The sequence below is a fragment of the Apteryx mantelli genome, chromosome 15, assembly GCF_036417845.1.
Source record: "Apteryx mantelli isolate bAptMan1 chromosome 15, bAptMan1.hap1, whole genome shotgun sequence".
Classification (NCBI taxonomy): Eukaryota; Metazoa; Chordata; class Aves; order Apterygiformes; family Apterygidae; genus Apteryx; species Apteryx mantelli.
This window is the reverse complement of record NC_089992.1, coordinates 21,080,403-21,101,014: the sequence shown is the minus strand read 5'-3', so window position 1 is coordinate 21,101,014 and position 20,612 is coordinate 21,080,403. Positions and strand designations below refer to the sequence as shown.

Below are 20,612 nucleotides of genomic sequence, written 5' to 3'. Positions count from 1 at the left end.
TAATCTTATATGCATCTTATTTTACTAAATAATATCTTCAGTTACATGTCAACAACATCTCTTTCAAAATACCAGCTGTCTTGGCAAGCTGATTGTTGTTGGGAATTTATTTAACTTGTATTTTTTTTTTTAAATGATAGCAAATTTGTCAGTGTCTAGTCAATAAAAAAAAGGTATTATAATTCAGTGCATTTGCAAGATATGTTTTATTTCAGTTAATGCATTCAGTGAACACTGATAATTATCAGATGCAAAAAGCAGGCGTTTGGTAGAGAAACAGATACACCAATTTAGTATACATGCCTTTTAAAGAAAGTAGTTTTAGGTCAGTGCCATACCACGTTTTCACAATAAAGGTTAATTTAAGAGCATGTTTATCACTCAGGTTGTTCTTGACTAACTGGACAGTTGCCCACACTTAATGCCAGTCCATCAAATAACTGGTTTCAGAATAAAGATCAGAGTAGCAATATTAATTCATCTGTGACCTGAATACATGTGCTAAAACCAGACCGATTACTATACTCCCATATCACTGCTTTTTCTCCCCACCCCCTAACAGATGAGAACTTAAAAGTCATGATTAAGTAAGAACTACCAAATCAAAGGAAGTCAGTGACCCATTTTGCTACAGGTGCTAGTAGGTGAAATGTAAACATTGAAATGTTTCCAGTACTGTACACATGACAATAGGCTAGTGACATTTGAACACTGATTTTTTTAAAGCCTTAAGTTACCGGAGATACAGTATAAAGAATGTTGTCTCTGCATACAAAGTTAATAGCTAACCATTCTACTTGTCAAGTGAGATACTATCATTAATAGCTTAGTATTAGTTAGTCTTAGACACTTCTGGCCATTATTTGCTTCCATACATACGTCAAATATTCATTCATGATGCATATTCAGTCACATGTAGACAAGCATACTGGTAAACTTGCACTTCTTACGTGCTGAATCTTTTATCTAAACCTAGACACAACAGTCACTGAATGAAATTTGTTTTCTAAATTACACACACACACAAAAAAAATCACTTGCGAAATAAAAATATTACACAAAAATATAGCCTATAAGTCCTATAGTACCAATGTTAGTTTTCAGGGTTTCTGTATTTAAAACATTGTATTTGGTCAATTTCTGTTAATGTATCCTTCAACATGAAAACAACTCTGAACAAATTACTTGTTCCCTGTCTAAAATGAGCAATGACTTCTGCTGCTGCATGCTTACCAGTTACTAGGTGCTCAAGACTGAAAACATGTTGCCATTGTATAAGATGCTCATCTCTAGTACTTCTGTATTGGAACTGTCAACTATTACTAAAGACTTCAAAGACAAGTTAAATGAATTTATTGCTTGAACAAATGAACATTTTGTTCAGAAAGGTTTTCATGCTTATATTCTCTCCTGGTTTGATATTTTTTAGCTGTTAAGACAACTCATTATTAATGAATTTAAAAAAGTGAAATTTTGGTGGGCCAGGAAACCAAAGCAAAAAATATAGATATAAGGTTTTTTTATTGCTTTAAGGCACAAGAATGATTATATATAATCATGAAAAGTGCTAAAACAGTCATACCATCTTGAATTAAAAAAATCTCGATAAAACACTGACACCTCATAATAGTACATTTCCTGGTTTGTCAGTCTTAGTAACTGTAATCATAGACATACTGGGAACAGAGCTGACAGCATATTATTTCACCACCCAGCAGGTATCAATTATGAACTTAACACAAGAAGCACTAGCTTGCGGAAGAGGCAGGTACAGCTATCTTCTCTCAGCTGTTACCTGAGACATCTTTCTCGCCAGGTTCAGAGAAGCACAGCTGCTAAACAGTGTGGGGACATAAGCATTCAAATCTTTTCTAAAGGGTATTTTGTGTTGTCTCAGGCTGGAAAAAAGCATCTGATCTAACTGCAGGGGAAGAGGAGTTCTCTGTTTAAGAAAACACCTCCTTGCAGTCTTGTGAAGGAACTGCTGGTGAAACATGTAAAGCAAGGCTGCGAGTGCCAGCTCTGCAACCAATCAAACATACTAGCACTGCAGATAGAAAACATGGGATGCAATCTACTGAGAGTAACTAATGGCAGCTGTGTGCTAAACCAAAAGTCTGGGCACAGAACAAGTTAGTGGCACTCATCTAACAGCAGTGGTATTGAGAAGATGATACTCCACAGAGGCAACAATCAAATCCATTAAAGAAGCAAACTGTTTAAGAGTTAGTGAATCACGACCACATATTTACTGTAAGAAAAAAAAAGAAAAAAGAAGCGGTAATACAGAAACACCTAACTTGTCTGTTTTCTAAAATCCAGTCCTATTACACTGATTAGAACTTGCATCAAGAAGACAACAAGCTATCTTTCATCAGAGCATTATCTTCACTCTGACCACCTCTAAGTTTAGACATGCTAGTTCTCTCAAGAATTAGTATACAGACTGGGACACTGGTAACTGGAACTGGTAACTCCTACACTATACAGTATCCCTACAGTCTCAAGTATATGTCATGCTAGATTTGTACCATCTTCTCATTTAATTAAAAAAAAGTTTATACATATATATACACACACACACAAACATTTCACAGCTGTTTTGGGACTGACATCATGCTTAGCACTGTACAAGAAACACATGGGAAGTCTCTTAAGGACAGGATCAAAGATCTCCTGATGATAAACTTAACCAAAAGATACATGTGAAAGGGATGATTTAAGTAGCTGCCACTGGAAAACACACTAGAACAGTTCAGTCTGAGCTGCCTTGCTCTAAACATGTAAGAAGTTGCAAAGACTGTGATACAGCTAGTATGAGAAATTGCTACCAATTTAAAAAAGGAAAAAAAGACTTCACCTTTTGAAGTATTCCAAATCTAATGTTATGGGACAGAAATTTTATTATTTCCTGTGTTAGAAACAGTACAGAGGCTCTCAAGAGCTATGACAAATATTCTAAAATTATCTGACACCAAGAAAAGGCAGTAGTTGGAACCCTTTTCAGTTAGGGCATGTGGACAATAGGATAACATGCCCCTCCAAAAGGGCATATAATTTCCTATATTGAGATACTTAAAACCTATTTTGAACAGAAGTGGACTGGGGAAAACACAGATCAGTAAAGGGATGACCAAGCAGTAAACGGCTTTTTGCTGCCCTTGAGAAAAATGAGGTGTCATTATAGAATATATAAAATTCACAATATTGACCCGTCATTATACTCCTGTAATAGAATTGAAGATTAGATATAGCTTCTTTGGAAACCTGTCACAATAATTTCTTGCTCACCTTGTGCAAAAGTAACACCTTAAGGCAGGTCTCCAGAATGGGAAAAAGGATAGTTTTTGAAAAAACACACTCTCCATCTGTAAGACTTCTACTGCTGGCTTCAAGAATGTCCTTCAAATTTTATTGGAGTTCTTATTTTCTTTATCTAAAGGTCTATCTACATACCAGAATATAGTGCTATTTCTGGCTATTAGCTACTACTTCTACTACCAAAGCTAAGTTCACACATGCACATTGTGGCTGATTTACCTTGTACGGAAAGCTAACAATGAGACAGTTTGATGGCTCACCATGTTGTGCTATTCTGGCATATTCAACTGTGAAATAATACCCTTATTTCACAGTAAAAAAGTTTCACATATTTTCTGTGCCCAATCATAATGGAAGAGCAGGCAGCTACATAACGAAAAGATTTTTACTCACATTACTCTAGCTTCATTCTTTTTTAATTCTTCAACAATCCACATCTCTGATAAAAATGTACTTCTGGTATAAATCTGCATTCTGGAGGTAGCTTCATGATTTGTTTTTTTTGCTTTTTAAACAAATAAGAAAACCTCTGTAAAAATCTAAAATCGATACTAAAACTTTTTAAATACTGAATAGTTTTGGCAGGCCTGAATTGTGAAAAAAATTAAGCTTTTGTGTGCTCAAATCAAAATGTGAAAATTTTTCACAAGTTTAACATTTAAGTTAGATAATTTGTTGCTGTACTTCCCAGTATAAGAAACCAATACTAGTTCTTTAATCTTGGTCAAGTGCTTGACTGGATGAGGGGGGGGAGGAAAAAAACAAAACCAAAAAACCAAGAACTGCTAATATAATGATAATTTACATGGGTAACACAGGAAGTCAAATTCAACTTTTACATTCTATAAGCTAGGAACTTCCCTGAGAGATGAATCCAGTTACATGAAAATGTAGCACCACTAGCAGGAGTTAATTAAGTGAATTTCTAATACTTTCTCTCATGTATTCTTAGCAATCTCAGACTTCAGTTGTACCCCCTCCATTTTTTTTCCCCATGTTTCAGTACAGTACTTCGGTTACTCAAATCCATTTTTTTTTTAATCTACATATTGCATCCATTTTTCTTTATCAAATTCCCTTGCAATCTTTAAGGCAGTGCTGTTGAGGGAAACCGATTGCATATTACAGATAATAGTAACAATTACCCCTCTAGGTGGTGCCACTAGCCCATTATCTGTGACTTGAGAGTCCAGCTCTTCAGGAAGAATGAGGAGAACACTACTTGCGCCCACTGCACCACCTGTATGGGAAGCATAATGTCTCTGCTGTCTGCAAAAGCCATATTGTTGTTTCTTCTCTACTACAGCCCAAGCCATGGCGTATTTACCATCCCTGTCCCACGATACTTCAGTTTTTGGCACCGGGGTCCACATCATTGCGACTGTGTCTGGTTTGAGGTACCCAGGAAGAAGTTTGCCATTAGTGTTTTTAAATCGTCCAATTTGGTAACTGTACAACAAGGCATTTCCAAATTTCAGAAGGTCACCTACTGATGACAGAAAGCCACCACCAGCCCACTTGTAAGAGTTGTCCACATATGGTGCGTTTACCAGCCGTCCCTTTTTGTTGTAAACATAACACCTAGAAATCAAGAAAATGTAATTCATCATTCTCAAATATTATGCACAACCATTTTAAACTGCCCTACTTTTTTAAAGCAAACTGACTATATATCAGCTTGCTCTCTCTCTATATGTATCTATATATATTTAAAAATATATATATGCCCTTATAACAGAAAATACTTATTTTCTAGTCTGCAATTTCACCTGCTAATTACAGCATCAATACCATAATGCTGACATAAAATTCAAATTTGAAATAACATGAACCATTTCATCTAAACACTCAAAAAAAATTGCATATTTTAATTCAGCAGGCTCAAAAAGATAGAAAGAACAACAAATAGTGTGGAAAAGGTAGAGTAAAATTTCATTGTTTACCTTGCTCTGTTATATATCATTGCTTCATTATCATCCAAAACAGTTGATAGCATATCCAGGTCCCGAAACATTTTTAGCATATAATCTGTAAATTTTTGTCCTGAAACTCTCTCCACAACAGCACTTAAGAGGGTAAAGCCATATGTTGAATACAAGAACTGACTACCTTAAAGAAATGGAAAAAGGGGAGGAAGAAAAAAAGAAAGAAAGAAAAAAAAAAAAGGTTAGCTGCATGATGCATAAATGAAAACTTTGAGGGATAAAACTTCAATAATCACACAGGAAATAAAATTATGTATAGCAATGACTATCCAGTTTAAAGAATTATTTACATTATATTACAATTGGGAAAACTAGGGCTCAAGATACTGATCCCTAGGAATTACTGTACTGGAACAGACAAAGATGCTCACTGAGCACAGGTAGCTGTGACAACAGCACTAAAGAATTTTCAAGAATCAACATTTACAGACAGGTTTCATGCTGAGACGTAGAGAATAATATTTAACATTCTTTCCACAAGATTTACCATACTAGTTCTAACAAGGATATCTGGATTTAGAGCAGCTGGAGTGAATCACGTAATCACTTCCTAAGAGAAGCTGACCCACCGTGATTTGTGTATCTGTACCTTAGAGGTGGAAAGGCAGGGGGCAGTACTGGCTCAAGTTTTTCCAAGGTCCTCACTCACTTTTATCATCATGTTTTAACCTTCCTAGTTCTAGAATATCCTTTAAGGTCACATGAACAGTAACACACATATTTTAGATAATATTATTTACAAAATGATGTTTTGTGTTTTAATCTTCTTATTTCTTGTGCTAACACCTTTTCTGAAACACCAGCATACCAAGCAAAAGTTTTCATTGAACTACCTACAGTCACAGACAGACCCCTTATTTGAAATGGTTCAATTAACTTAGATCTCTCCAAGGTGGAAAAATGGTTGACTTCTTCCCCTTCATATCTGTCTCCCTTAAACGCGCATTACTTGCTGTTTATTGGCAATGAGTATCGTTTGCCTACTAACCCAACTCATTTAGAATTTATATCTGAAACTCTTCAAAGTAATCTCTGGAATTAACTTAAATAATTTCAGCATCTTCAATAAGGTTTGGTATTCTGGTATTTGACTAATCAACCTCCCCTCCTCCACAATGTGAAGATTAAAAACATTTAAATGAAGTCTAATTGTTGTAGCTGTGTAGCTGAAGTAACAGGGAAACTGAACAAATGGTTAAAACCAGAAATGAACAGTATACAAGTAGTGTAAACAGATAATGGAGATCTCTCTATACAAGGCACGTACTCTACTGTACAGATAAGGACTTTCAAATGCACAAACACTGTGGTCTGTACCTTTAAAGACACTGAAAATATGGTACCACTAAAGACTTCAGCTAAAAAACACCCTTACAGCACTGCTTTGTCTTGATGAAGTCCTAATGATTAGTTTGATCATCAAAAGTTAAATCAATTGTAAGATAATTACAGGACTGGACAGTTTGTTGAACTTTTAATGGAGCACAGAAAAACAAATAAACAAAACCACTCCACTTTACTGGACTAGACTAACTTCATTGCATGTAAAGCGATTTGAAACTAAAGTTTCACTAGAAAAGTGCATTTTTAATCAAAAGAAATAGAAACTCACCTGGTTTAAAGAATAAAGGATCATTTTTAAATATCTTCAGTGATTCAATCACACTTTCAAATTTTTCCTTCAAATAATACTCTTCTTGTTCAAATTCCTTGTCTCTCCTGCCAGGTTTTGAATTTCGGCTTTTTACCTCATCTTCATGTTCTTTCTTAGCTTTGACAGAATTAGTCTTTTCAATGCCTTTAGCTTCTTTTTCTTTTAGTTCCTTCTCCTGGTTAGGTTTTGTTAGTTTAAATGCTCTGTTTGCCTTTTCCTTCTCTTCCTTTACTTTTGTAATATCTTTTTCGTAGTGACGAATGCCACTCAAGTGTGAAACTAACAGTCTTGTAGTAATAACAACCTAGGTAGAAAGGACAATATCAAAGGACAAGCCCTCGTAATTAAAGATATGAAGCATACTGAATCACCCAGAAGAACATGACAAGGAAGAGACAAAGATATAGGACCTTTTAAATGCTGTATATTAAACTAGTTTAAAATATATACATATTTAAGTACACATGCACAAACACATGCATATACACACACACACAGTCTTTAATATAAAACCGAAGATCCAAATTTTCAATGTTGCTTTTTCAAGCAGCCAACATCAGTACATGTCTAAAGGATATCTGGTGTTCTACACTAATAGATCCAGCTACAAACACACATGGCTGGGCAATGGCAAGAACAAAATCCAAACAAGCATTACCAATAAACTATCACATACCTTTTCACCCTCATAGATTTTTTCTGGAAATTCAGGGACGTATTTCTGTACTGGAGCATCTAAATCCAGTTTTCCCTCTTCCCACAATTTAGCAACAGCCATCATGGTAAGACACTTGCTAATACTAGCAATTCGCATGATCGTCTCTGGTTTACATATTACACGATTCTCTACATCAGCATAACCCAAACCTGTAAGAAAATGAAAACCCTATGTCAGGACAAAGTCAGTTACAAAGAATCTTTCAAATTCTGTAACCTCACTTTAATAAAATATGTTGCTATGGACTGCTATTGTCTTTGTTTTTTATGGAAAACACAAACCTATTATCAAAGTGTTTCTGAAAACATAAACACAGTAATTTTTTAAATGAACATCAAATGTGTACATAATATGAACAGTACTAACAGACTCTATTTAAAAAATAACCTGTGTAACCAGAGGAATTACTTGTAATTTCTGGAGGAATGACGGCTGTTAAATCCTCAGTACCTTCCCAGTAACAATAGTTAACTTTTAAAGAGCGCTCATCATTTTCCAAGGGCATGCACAATACAGAACTAATACTCCCATACGCTAACCTTCTGACCAGATTTCCTTTCCATCTACAGAAACTCCAACCAGTATACCCGGAATTCCTGCTTCATCCTGTCAAAGAAGAGAGAGGAGGCATTTTAAGGAGGGAGTTAAAAAAAAAAAAAAAACCTCCAAAACCCCAAAGGAGCAAAAACAATTCTCCAACTAAAAATATTCTTGCATATTGTTGCCAAATTACAACTGAAATTATTTTGTTAAGTACTAGTTGGACTGAACTGGTATAAACTGCTCTGAAAAAAAGAGGCAATTTCAATACAGCAATTATGAAAAATATAATCCAGCAATATAATAATAGTTTAGTTAATTTGAAATATTTCATAATTTAATGGATTTAAAGATCAGGACATGCAAAACCAATGGTAAATAGAGAGAAAACATTAAAGAGTCAGTATGTAGTGCGTGAACAGCATCATATATTAACAAAGAGAAATTCAGGGAGCTTCAGTGAGATTTTCAAAATAACTACAACATATTTTTTGAACAATCCACCTGCCCCTCTGGCTCCCTCTCCTTCCCACAGCCTTTAAGACCCCCCTTGCTGTCGGGCACGCCGTGCCGTGCCGTACTTTCGCTAGCTTCACCACCGTGCGCCACCGGCCTAACCTTCCCAAGTACAGACTGCCTCCACTGGTATTAAGAAGTATAATGAAGTATAGTAGATAAAAATGATGAAGTACAAAAAATAAGGAAGCCCCCCCGCGGCACCTTGACCCTGCGCAGCAGGTCGCGGCTCCTCTCGACGGCCCCGCCGAAGTCCCCAGGGGCCGGCGGCGGCGCCGCCTCCGGCCGCGCGTCCACCTCGCAGCCCGCCGGCGCCTGCACCCCCAGCGCCAGCCCCAGCGCCAGCCCCCAGCCCCAGGGTCGCGTCCCGGCCCCGCCGCCCCCCGGCAGCCGCCCGGCCCGCCCCAGGGCCGCCGCCCGGCGCAGGGCCCGCGCCAGCCTGTTCATGGCGGCGCCGCGCCTCGCCGCCGCCAACGGCCGGCCGCCGCCAACGGCCGCCGCCAGGCAGCTCCAGCCGCGCGCCGAGCGCATCGAGCAGCGGAGCCGCGCGCCTCGCCCAGCCCGGCCGTTAAACGGCCGCGGAGGCGCGACGCCGCACGCGGCGGGACAGCCCTGCCCGCCCGCCGCAGGTGGAAACGGCTGAGCGAGAGCTCTCCCGGAGGCCGCGGCCGCCGTGGGGGGCGGCTGGTGACGCCATCAAGCAGCACTCCTCGTCAGGAGGGGCCGGGCCGCTCCTCAGCGCCTTGTCCGTCGCAGTGATGAAGCTGGCGCCTAAGAATCTCTTTTCATCTAGGTTTGCTAATTTAACCACTGGGAACATCTCTGTGACCAAACTCAGTTATAGGCGATATTTGGCCCCCTAAGATTAATCAAATTCTCATTAATTTTTCCCCTGTTTAAAAAGGAGGATTTTTAAAGTACAGTTCCACTTTGCCAGGTAACTGGAAAAAACGCCAGTCTTGCAGCATGGGCTCGGCACTGCCTGCCTCCTTCCCTGACGGGGAGTTTGTAACTCCCGTCAGCGCCAATGCAGCTCTGAGACAACAAGCCGTTTTTTACCAACACTTTCCCTGTACTGACGTGTAATAAAAAGAGAGACGAGATCACGGACAATCAAGCTATGACATCATTTCTAATTCTTAAGTCTGCACTTCATGGAAAATGATTGCAGAATCAGTCCCTAAATTCAAATTAAAAAAATCATTGCTGAATGTATGCCAGGCAGAAGTAATATTGAGTAAGCTAGGCTGGCACTAAGATAAAACTTTTCAACTGTAATATGAGTGTATTTAATCTAGATTAATGAGGAATTAATTATAAACCTTGAATTTCCCAATGCCAGTTTTAGAGTCCAGTTTCAGCCTAGAATAGTACTAATGGCACAGCCCACATTTCCTCTTGGAAACAGCTTTTCCAGGTAGTTGCAGTTGCTTTCTGATATATCGAGGCATGGGAGATGAGAATGCCCTCCAACTGATGCTTTTAAAGTATCTCAGAGGTTTCCTCTCAACTTTCTGCATATTTGGCTTCCAATAAACTTTTAATAGCTCTCTTTAATAGTTTGAATGTTGACTGAACAGCGAATTAACTTTAAAGAGACTAAAAAGTGACTGAATCATAATATTATTACTCAAGAAGGCAGAAAGAAAAGAGAATTTTCAGTGCATCAGCAGATGCAGATTGACACACTGGTAAGCAGCGTCAGCTAGATCTAAGTCCAAATGTCAGGCGAGGAGCCAAGGATGGGTCCAATAATCAGGACTCTTGTGAGCTTGCAAAAGGGATGAATCTGCAGATTTGGGATCCTCACAGTCGCCCTTTTATTGACAATCGAAGAGCTACTATGCCCACAATGCAAAGGCAAAGCCGGGGCAACTCAAAGGTGTCAGTGGAGTTGTTAGTCCACACGTCTAAGTGGCTCATCAAAACATCTTCATTTGTATGAAGATGTTTGGTCATCCTGTAACATTTTCACATTAACTCCTCTGCTTTTTCCTTTCCTATATCTATCATATTGTTCATTGCTAGGAAATTACTAATTATAATGATAGAGCAGATGATGCTAGGCTCAAAGAATGTTAAAAAACCACCCTCACTAGCCTTCCATTTCAGTCTTTTATATCACTGATACTGTTCTTTTGGGTTTCAGACTAACTTGTCCAGGAGTTTAAGTGTAAGAGGGGAATGGAGAATGCAATGGTGTACAAACAGGTTAGAAATGATCATAGTGGCTTTCTTTTTAACTGTTCAAAGTCGGTCATCTCAAAGAGGGGATGCCTTAAAGACTGAACGCTTCCAGGGCCCTGGACTCTGCAAATAACAGACAGAGTGACTGGGATGTATTGTTCCCTTGCAATACAGAAAGCCCCTTATGCAGAAAGCCCACAGTATCCAGTCTGATGGATTGTACAGTCCAGTATAGGGGCTTGCCATTCCTTTCTTGGAGATTTTCTTGGGTATTTGGACAATTACTTAAAACCAGATGTATACATGTTGAAGGATTCTTGAACAACAGCTAACGATCCCTAATAATGGCCACACTGCAAATGTTACAAATGTTGACAGAGAATACTACAGCTTAAAAAATCCAAAATATGGAGCCATAATTGCAAGCAAAAGGAGGGAGTCTGTCCTTCTAGAGCTCTGCATAGGACATGCTGGGAGAAAATTCTGAGATGCTAACCTAGGGAATTCAATGTCCTTCTTCCTGTCTGATGATCTCCAAAACTGCAGGATTTGGCAGGAAGCCAGGCCAAATAGCTTTCATGTGTGAAGTCAAATGCAGACCAGATGATACACATTTTACTGCAGGCATTTATTTCTCATTACTATTTTCTCAATAAAACTCAGCTGTTTATAACAGTACAAATTAATACCCAACTGGTACAGGATGCAATATTTACTTTCTAGTAGCTCGTTTGCACTGTGTTAAACTGTCCCAGGAAGTGTTTTTCAGCAGGAGGATTCTCTGCATTCTTAAACCCTCTTTGGCATCACACTTTTGAATGTGCCTAAGCAAGTAATAGATCTTGCCATTTTTCTCTGATTCTCTTCAATGAAGAGGTTTGCATTAAATCCAGTAGCACAATGTGACCTGCAGTTATATGTCACATCTTCCTCAAAACTGCTGTTTTTGTTGAACTTTGAGTTGAGTTGCCAGGCCCTATGAGGTGCTGAGAAATCTCTCTCCCACTGATGGCAATAGAAAATGAGAACAGCAAGCACTAGGCTAATTCAATTCTAAATTTACCAAAAAAAGGTTTTCTTCTATCCTTGTGCATCAGTCACTTAAAAATATAGGGACGGATTCCCAGCTGTAATCCAGCTTCCTTATGTAACACAGCCAGAAAAGGCCATCTGGGGATCCCTCTGGCATAGTGGAAAAACACATGGTTTAGCGCTAGAACAGCTGAATTTTCTTCTGCTCTGCCTCCCTGCCAAGTGGTACTTACCAGATTTGAAGAGCTGGGGTGAATATGCCAAATTGAGATGATATGACACGGTGGGGCACTCTCCCCTTATGCAGCGTGGCAGTTTTACACAGCAGGTCTCAGGCAAGCAGGGCTGTGCTCACTCACCTCACAGTGTGGCCACTTCCGCACGGGCCACCTTTGATTCTCATGATCGAGAATCCTTTCAAGCTTCATGGTCTTTGAGTAAGACAAACTCCAAAGGCTCAATAACATGAGACTTTCAAACAGAGTGTGCATGCATCTTCCTAGTTATCTTGCTCTTGTATTTGTACACGACTGTGTTCCCTGGCCTTTTCATAATCCTGTCACTGTGCGAACTGATGGAGCGAAGAACAAGCTGGGCAATAGCTTTTATATTGTTCTGCACTGCTGTACCCCACTCTCAAAGGTGTAAAATGCTAATTCTGCTGCTGTGGTCAGCAGAGTCTGGAAACACTGGGTATTTTCAAATCATGAAGATTCATCAATACTTCCTAAAGTATGGCTCCTTAAAAAAAAAGAACTACAACTTCACGATTTCTGTCAGTCCTCCTCCATTTGTGCAGGAGCTTTTGTGGATTGTGGTGTTTCAGCACTGTTTCACAGCTGCTGCTATGGCTGCTCTTGTTTGTAGGTCTGGCCTTTGATCTTGGTATTTTCTCTACAGTGATTTCATTTGCTTTTCTAGCTCACTGATGTGGCAAAATTCTACACTAACATACTCCTGAATTTAACATTTTCACTGAAATTGAAAAGATAGGAACTGTTATTAACACACACCATCTAAGGTTCAAATGACAGGAACGAATGGTACCTACTACTATTCCTCTGATAAAAGGTTTGTTGATTCTGAAATCATTAGCTCATTAGCCCAGTTCTGCCTTTTCATCCTACTAAATACCATTATATCTGCCACAGACCCAAAGTGAAGCTTTCAGCCTGGAACACAGTTTGTGTGAAGGGACTTTCAAACATTTAGGAAGCAACAGTGTGAGGAAGAAAGCTTAAAATATTCCTTGGTTTGGATTTATTTTGAACCAATTAAATGTTCCATTAATCTCTGGGATTGTAACTTTTATAAAGACTTAAAAAGAAACAACTAATTTCTAGATCTAAAAAAACCAAGTCTAATGGAAAACAATTAACAGGCAGAAGATAAAATTGTCAAAAAAGAAAATAATTTATATTCGTACCAGATAAAATGAGGATGAAAAAAAGGAAAGCAGCAATTTTAATACTTTTAATATTAATATCCAGGTATATCTGTTTGCATAAGTATAGGGGAAGCTGATGCTGATGGAAGATGCAAAGAACAAAGCTATAATGATTCACTTGATCACGCCTGCTGTTTCTGCTCTCAGTATGTGAAAGATTGCTTTAAACAAATTATTTCTGATTTTAAAAAGAAGACAAATAAGGGGAACATTAGATCTAGCCAGAAATCAAGCTCTGATTTCTCTCTTTTCAGAAGCATTTTCATTTTTTGGAGAACCAAGAGATGGAACTTTTATTCCCGTTTGGCTTGAAACCTTCATACAGTAGATGGCAGTAAGAAGCTTTATTGGTTTAACCAGTTCTTAGCAAAAGGGATGGTTTTACTGCAGTGCGATCTCTCTTGGGAGTCTCAGTCTTACTGAACTGAGTTGTTACTACAGATTCCTCACCCGTTTACATTATTTGTTTGCTCTTGATCAGTACGGCAGTTCTCAGGGGATTATTATTTGCTTGTCAAGGTAACGCCTGCGTGATTACAGTGCCGTTACAATAACAGCGCTAGCCTCACCAATGCACACCAATGAAGTTCTGTGCTAGGACAGTTAGATCCAGCCAAAAACCAAACATCCCTTCTCGAAAAGGTATTTAAATAGGTGTGTAGTTACAGTTTTACTTTAAGATAAAAGCCTTCCCTGAGTTTTTTTTGAACAAAAATCATGGGTGAATGAATTCTCTGCTCAACAACTTAGCCCAGAAATGTTATTCAGGAACAGAACTTGAAACATTTAAGATGTCTGGATGAGGAGACTAAGTGGCATTAAAACATTAGGTGACTCAGTCTTTAGACAGTGAGACCAACATGTTTATCATCAGCTCTGCCTGAACCATGATTCAGATGTCAGATACCTGATTTTTATAAATCTTAATTTCTTGAGGAGTTTAGTTAAACGTGATGTATTTTTTCTACACTGCACAAGAGCACTGATCCTGTTGCAGTCAGACCAGTGGCACAGCCGTGCCGTGTCTGTGTCCCAGTCACAAGTTAACAGAGATGGCAGTGGTGGTCCTCAAGCCCACCTAGCAGCCCAGCAGGGCTGGTCCTGCCTTCAGGCAGCAGCTCATACCGACTTGCACAGTGCTCCAGGTCAGGCACCCTTTCTTTACACACACCGTAAAAGGGACGTGACTCCTTAATTTATTCTGTTTGCCTGTGTGCTTGGGAGGTGTCACCTGGGAATTGTTTACTTTCAAGATAATAGAAAATGAGAGAGTTTTATTGTGCCACATTGTTACTTCCTTTGCTTTATGACTTGCATCCAGCCCAACGCAGTTCCTAGAAACAACAGGATGGGAGTTTGGGAAATGTTTTGCATGTCAGGGGAAGGAATGCTGAAAAGACCATGCTCTGGTCACAGACCAGCCAAAGGGCACACACATTTCTTTTTCTTCTTTGCAGAAACATTAGTTTTTAAACTCCAGTTTCCCAGTGGTGATTTCTCATACTTTTAAATCAGGGCCTACTTTAAACCTCTGGGGACTCAGAGGAAAAATAATTGTCACTGGCTAAAACAAGTAACGAAGGAACATTTGGGAAATACATCAGCGTTAAAAAAACAACAACCCCCCCCCCCCCCCCAAAACCGTACAGAATGATTTCCTGTTTTTCCTGAACTTATTCTTCAGACAACAATCTCTTGTGATAGAAAACTGAGCACAGAGAGGACTAAACAGTTTGGTCCCCGAGAATGGCTTTATATTTATCATTAGATTCAGCTGATACGTCTGACCTTTTTACGCTCTCCAGCTTTTCTCCCCATTCAGTGGGAAGAGGTGCAATATATCACAGAAAACAGTGTCTTGTGTAGCCACTACCCACGTAAAGGAATAGATACCAGACAGCATCAGCACCTTTGTTTTTTCTAAGTATATCTTTTGACCTGAAGCACATTTCTTTAAAAAGAAATGAACCAAGGCAGGTGTAAAATACCTAAAGGATTAAGCATATTAATCAGAAAGTATGAAATGCCCAAAGATACAATCACAGAGTACATGCACGTACTGCTCCTGTAAAGCTTTTCAGCTTGCTCTAAGAGGAGTTCCTTACAATTGGGCGATTAAATACCTCTCTCCACCCCTTTCCCCAAAATACAAAGCTCAACAAAATGAACAAGCCTCAGACAACTATGGCCCAAGGAATGTGACAGTGAGAACTCTTAATGCCTGCTGCTGACTTACTTACTTAGGAGAGAAGCTGACCAGACTGCATTCAGTTGTCCTAAAGTGCCAGGTTCTGGTGCCGTCTCCACATCATGTGTCTACAGGTGAGGAAAAAAGCAACAGGCACATTTGCTTTGACAGATACAGCACCAGGAGGAAAAATGTGTTTCCAAATTCTGTATGGGAGTCTTCAGACACATCCCTGTGTGAGGAATACAATCCTGATTTGTGTTTACTTTCTTTACCTATTTCAGACTGAGGGAAGAGGTAAGCATTTTTTCCAAACCTCCAACAATATTTGAAGCTCCAGCATGTCTTTTTACTGATATCTATTGTCAGGAGCAAGTGTTTCTCTGCTTCTCTTTGCACCAAATACTCATCCAGCTATAGGTGCAAGCTGGTTGCTAGCCCATTTTCCACATGTGCACTGCTATGACTACCTTTTCTAGTGCAGTTTCACCTACCTGTGCTGCGATTACACCTTCATTTTGCCCTGCAGACATGACCCGTGTCACTAGGAATGCTTTTTGTGAGAACTGAGCACAGATAACTTGAGAAACTGCACACACTAGTCAAAAACAGGAAAAGGACTCTTATCAAATTAGTAACATCTCAGATATTTGGGTGGAGACATTTGGCACTGGACTTGCGTATTCTTATAGGAGTGAGTCTGTGCATACTGCAGACTCCATTCCTTTGCTTGATGTTATTGCTCCCAAGTTGAGGCACGTTTCAGAAGAGCCTCTCTGTACAAGTGTAAGTGCGCAATTACTATGTGCTATGCAGCTCAATTTTACTCTGCTGCTTTTCCATACGTGTAAAATAGAAGTAGATCAAGTTAATGGCATTTACACAGATCTGTGCTGCAGCAAGATCACTGCAAAAACTAAAGCAGCTATTTCCTTTGTACGTTTACATGCAGGGTATGGGAAGGAGCTAAGAAAAGTTTGATACCCTTCATTAATGAGGGAAGGTGACTGCCTGGGATGACTGATTTCTGCAGTAAGCACTAAGTGGGGACAGTTTATCCCTCCTGCTGTCTGGAATAACCCACCAACTGCTTCAGTTGGAAATAATGAATATAATTTATTTCATTGACCTTGAACCAAACCAACGCATACCATCAGCACAGAGGAAGTAATTTCCGTGTTTTAAATGGTATGTACACTTTCTGGCATATATGCACACATTGATATGCACATGTACACATACACACACATACTTGCAGTTATATTTTACGGTGGGATGGAACATTACTCAATAGACCAGTTTTACCACCTGCATACTCATCTTAATGTCTGACACTCAGCATACTCATCTTAATGTCTGACACTCAGCTTGGATTCTTTTCATCCCATCATCTCCAACAACGATGATCTTGTAGTGGGAAGGTTAGCAAGGTTTTGATGCATGCATCTGAAGAGAATCAAGCTCAAGAGATACTGATGCGGGAGGGGAAGCTGTGCTCTACTTAATTGGTGATAGTATTTTTTCCAAGGGGTGTAATGAAAGCTAGCAAGTTCCTACTCGACTCGGTGCCTGTCAGATTTAGACAACAGGTGTGAGTAAAAACCATTTCTTACACGGACAGCTGGTGTTCTTGTAAATTCTCAAACAGGAAAACAAAATAGAAACTAAGGGAAATCCCCATGTTATTTGAGAAATGCATCCATAACTGTGAAACAAAACGCCACACTTTGGTTTTCCTGTTCACACTACAGTAGAGAGAGTAATTTCTTCAGTATTGCCTCAAAGGCAAAGTAGACACCGGGGAAAGAGGAACTGGGAATACAGATTTCCTGTTTTTCCTGTATTTATTATATTTTAAATGGGGATTCTGAAATCTCCAACCTTTAATACAGCATCCAAGTGTCCTATTGAGAGCAACAAAAGCTACTGCATGCTCAGCACCTTTGAACATCAGTCTCCTTCTTTAGAAACTGAAATGTATCATTGCAGTCCTAACTAGGGACAGCTGTTTATTTTTGAAACCTACATATTAAATGTCACAGCAGCTAAAGGCCCAGCAGCTTTGACAGAAGAAAGACAATTTCTCCTTGTGCAATGATTCTGTAAAGCTTGATTCTGCAACACCGAGACCTTTGCACTAATGGAGCTGTTTGACCAAGGCTTAGTCAAACAGGCAGGCCTTAGCCGCATAGACACCATATATGCACAGGGCCAAAGCTGTACATGCTTTTGTGTGGTTTGAGAAAATGAACTTCTTGAAACTTAGCTAAAAAGGCACCAAACCCTATGAAAACAATCTCAACCCAGTTGAGGTTGTATTTTATTGATTTTCCCTAATTCAATCCAAATTGTTAATAGCAAGCAATTGACAGAAAGCATGGATTCAAAAGGAAGCCAGTTCTGTTGTTAGCTGCCCCCAGCACACGCACCGCTGGGGAAGCGGAGGGAGGATTCAGGCACTTAATGACTCCAGGTGGCCATGGACGCTGCTTCTCCTCAAGAGACAGAGACACGCAGCCCTGCCTGCTTTTTACTGTCAACTTGTAACGTAAGAGTCTCAGCACGGAGCATTTCCTATGCATTAACAACCAGTTTAGGTCCCTTAGGCTGCATCTTGTACCCACAGTACTCTAGTCATTTATCCCCAGGAAATGCCCTGTACCCTGACGCACACGTGCGTGCGGGGGTGTGTGTGTGTGTGTATAACAAAAGCACATACACATTTGATATCTGTCAGCTAACTGCTGAAAACCAGCAATAAATGGTGGGTTTGCTTTTTTCTTTTTAAGGGATCATGACCTTCCTGGCCAAGGTAATTGATAATAAAGTCCCAGCCAGGAGAAACACAGCCCAGAATCCACCGTTGCAGCCAAAACCACTGTGAGAAAGGAGTTTTATCGTTTTATACACGAAGAGCTCCTGCACGCTGCACTTTGAACCCAGATGAGGGGTGAGGTGAAGAATCTGCTGCTCCCTGGACTTTGCCAGCCTCTTTCCTCTGCGGCAGAGGAGCAGCACAAGGCACAATTACAGGGTGGCATTTTGAGGGGGAGGAGTCGCTCTCCTGCCCACCACCGTCACGCGGTCTGCCTTCCCGACTGCCCTTTGCTCCCTGTGTGCAAATCTCTCTCACTGCTTCCCTTCCAGCTGCTTTATCACCTAGTTCATTTTCTGGATACATCTTTTTTTCTGGATAGCCTGCAGAAATGATTCATCCTTCTTGCCAGTATTTTACACTCTGTGTGTGTGCAATACTTTCCTTTGTACAATAAACAAATAACGAAATAGGACAGCAATCCAGGTGAAGTGGGAAGAAGTCTGGCAGGCTCCTTCTCGCTGGCTACGGAACAGAGTAATCCAGGAGAGATTCTAACGTTTTCCCAGGCTATTTCTCCAACTCGTATTCTTGTCAAGAGAAACATGCAAACTACTGGTGGTCCTGCAAAGACATACTATATTTTTAAACTGGAAACACAAATGCAATACAGACGTGTCCGTGTTAATATCAATATAAATCTGTCCTAAGCAGGTTAAATGAACTTACCAAGACTTTGAAGTTTCTCCTTCTGGATCATTTTTCCAAAAATTCTACTGTAGAAACACCAGAACTGCATAGTTTTCCTCAGGGGCACAGACAACTACCACTAGGCCTTCTGTGCTAGGCCTCCTTGAAGGTTTTATCCAAAGAGACACCGACTGTTTGCCATGGGCTTTGGCTGCGACCGGTCACGCGGACGCTCCCATGACGCTGCTGTTAGAACTTCAGGACAGAAAATGAAAACACCACTGATGAAAGAACAATCCTGAAAGGCAGATCATGGTCAGGCCCCAGAATCAAAGGCCTTTGCAGGATCAAGGCCCCATAAGGATTTTTCCCTTTTACACGCAGGGTCCATATTTGCTTGCTGTATACAAATGAGAGAAATGCTTTACAGACGTACATGCCAGTGCATTACATCCACATTTTGATTTATATGTGGCACTGCCAGTCGCAGCTAGGGCTGCAGCATTTTTCTTGAAGTGCTAGCTCAATGCTTTCTTATGAAAGAGATGCTGTTTAAACCCTACCTGGCCCTCCCCAAAAACAAATCAGGACAGACCAGTGCTGAGGCGCCCTTAGGGCCAAAACATTCAAATCCAAAACACTATGTAATGTCCTCTCAGTTCATTGCATGAGTTAAGAAACAACAAAATGGGAAGGAATCGTACAGTACCAGCAAATCATCTAACGAACACAGGATCTAGGTCTGAATGCAACAGCTTATCGTTAATAAAAGATAAAACTTCAGTAGGTTTCAGAATTCCTAGGTTCCAGAATTAGATTCTTGGGGTGTTGGAAATATTGCAGACAAGGTCTGCATTTTTTCTCACCTTTAACATTAGAAAGCATTTGGCATTTTCTCTGTATAAACTTTTCTGTGTTTACCTGCTTCTGTCTCCCATTTTTTCTTCTCTCATATAAATTAGCTGAGACACCTAGATTACTCACTGAGCTCCTTTCATCATGAGGGGCATCCTGCATTTATGCAATACCCTGGAACGCCTTACAAACCAGCAAGACTGTGACTTACAGAAAACTAGACAGGTTTGCAACTGGAGCCAAGAGTTATGCAAGCTTAAACAGATTTTCCATACCATACTCTTGGAAAGATTACAATACACACTGAAGAAGAAAAATGACACAGCTTTCCTTCATTAAACATAACTATTCCTGTGTGCATTTTCCAAAAAACCCAAAGATGAAAATTACTATTCTTATTTTCTCTACAACTTTGGTCTTTTTGCTGTAATTCCCACATAATCTTTCAGTGATGCTCCTGTTTTATTACTAAAACACAGAAAACAAGAAAACACTGAGAATATTTCACCAAGGACTGACTGATGTAAAAAATGTGTTTTTTCTTGATTTTTACTTTTTAGTTAGCTAATTTTCTTTTACTGCCACTTACAGACATTGCACCACTCACAGAAAGCCCAATGTAACATATTCCTACAATAAAGACAGTCCAGTGCAGATTTTCATT

At 39.7% G+C, this 20,612-nt stretch overlaps 1 protein-coding gene across 2 annotated transcripts; it reads right to left on the bottom strand.

Annotated features, from left to right (window-relative positions):
• Positions 1–9,181, bottom strand: LACTB (lactamase beta). 2 transcript variants are annotated; one of them, XM_013957226.2, is made up of 6 exons: positions 8,939–9,181; positions 8,218–8,284; positions 7,637–7,827; positions 6,919–7,264; positions 5,265–5,430; positions 1–4,902 (listed from the first exon to the last, which is right to left on the bottom strand). In XM_013957226.2, the coding sequence occupies exons 1-6, from the start codon at positions 9,179–9,181 to the stop codon at positions 4,359–4,361; spliced, it is 1,557 nt and encodes a 518-aa protein (XP_013812680.2). In that variant the 3' UTR covers positions 1–4,358. The 2 variants fall into 2 exon arrangements, with proteins under 2 accessions (XP_013812680.2, XP_067161955.1); XM_067305854.1 differs by lacking the exon at positions 8,939–9,181 and having other exon boundaries at positions 8,087–8,386.
• Positions 9,182–20,612: the final 11,431 nt, after the last annotated feature.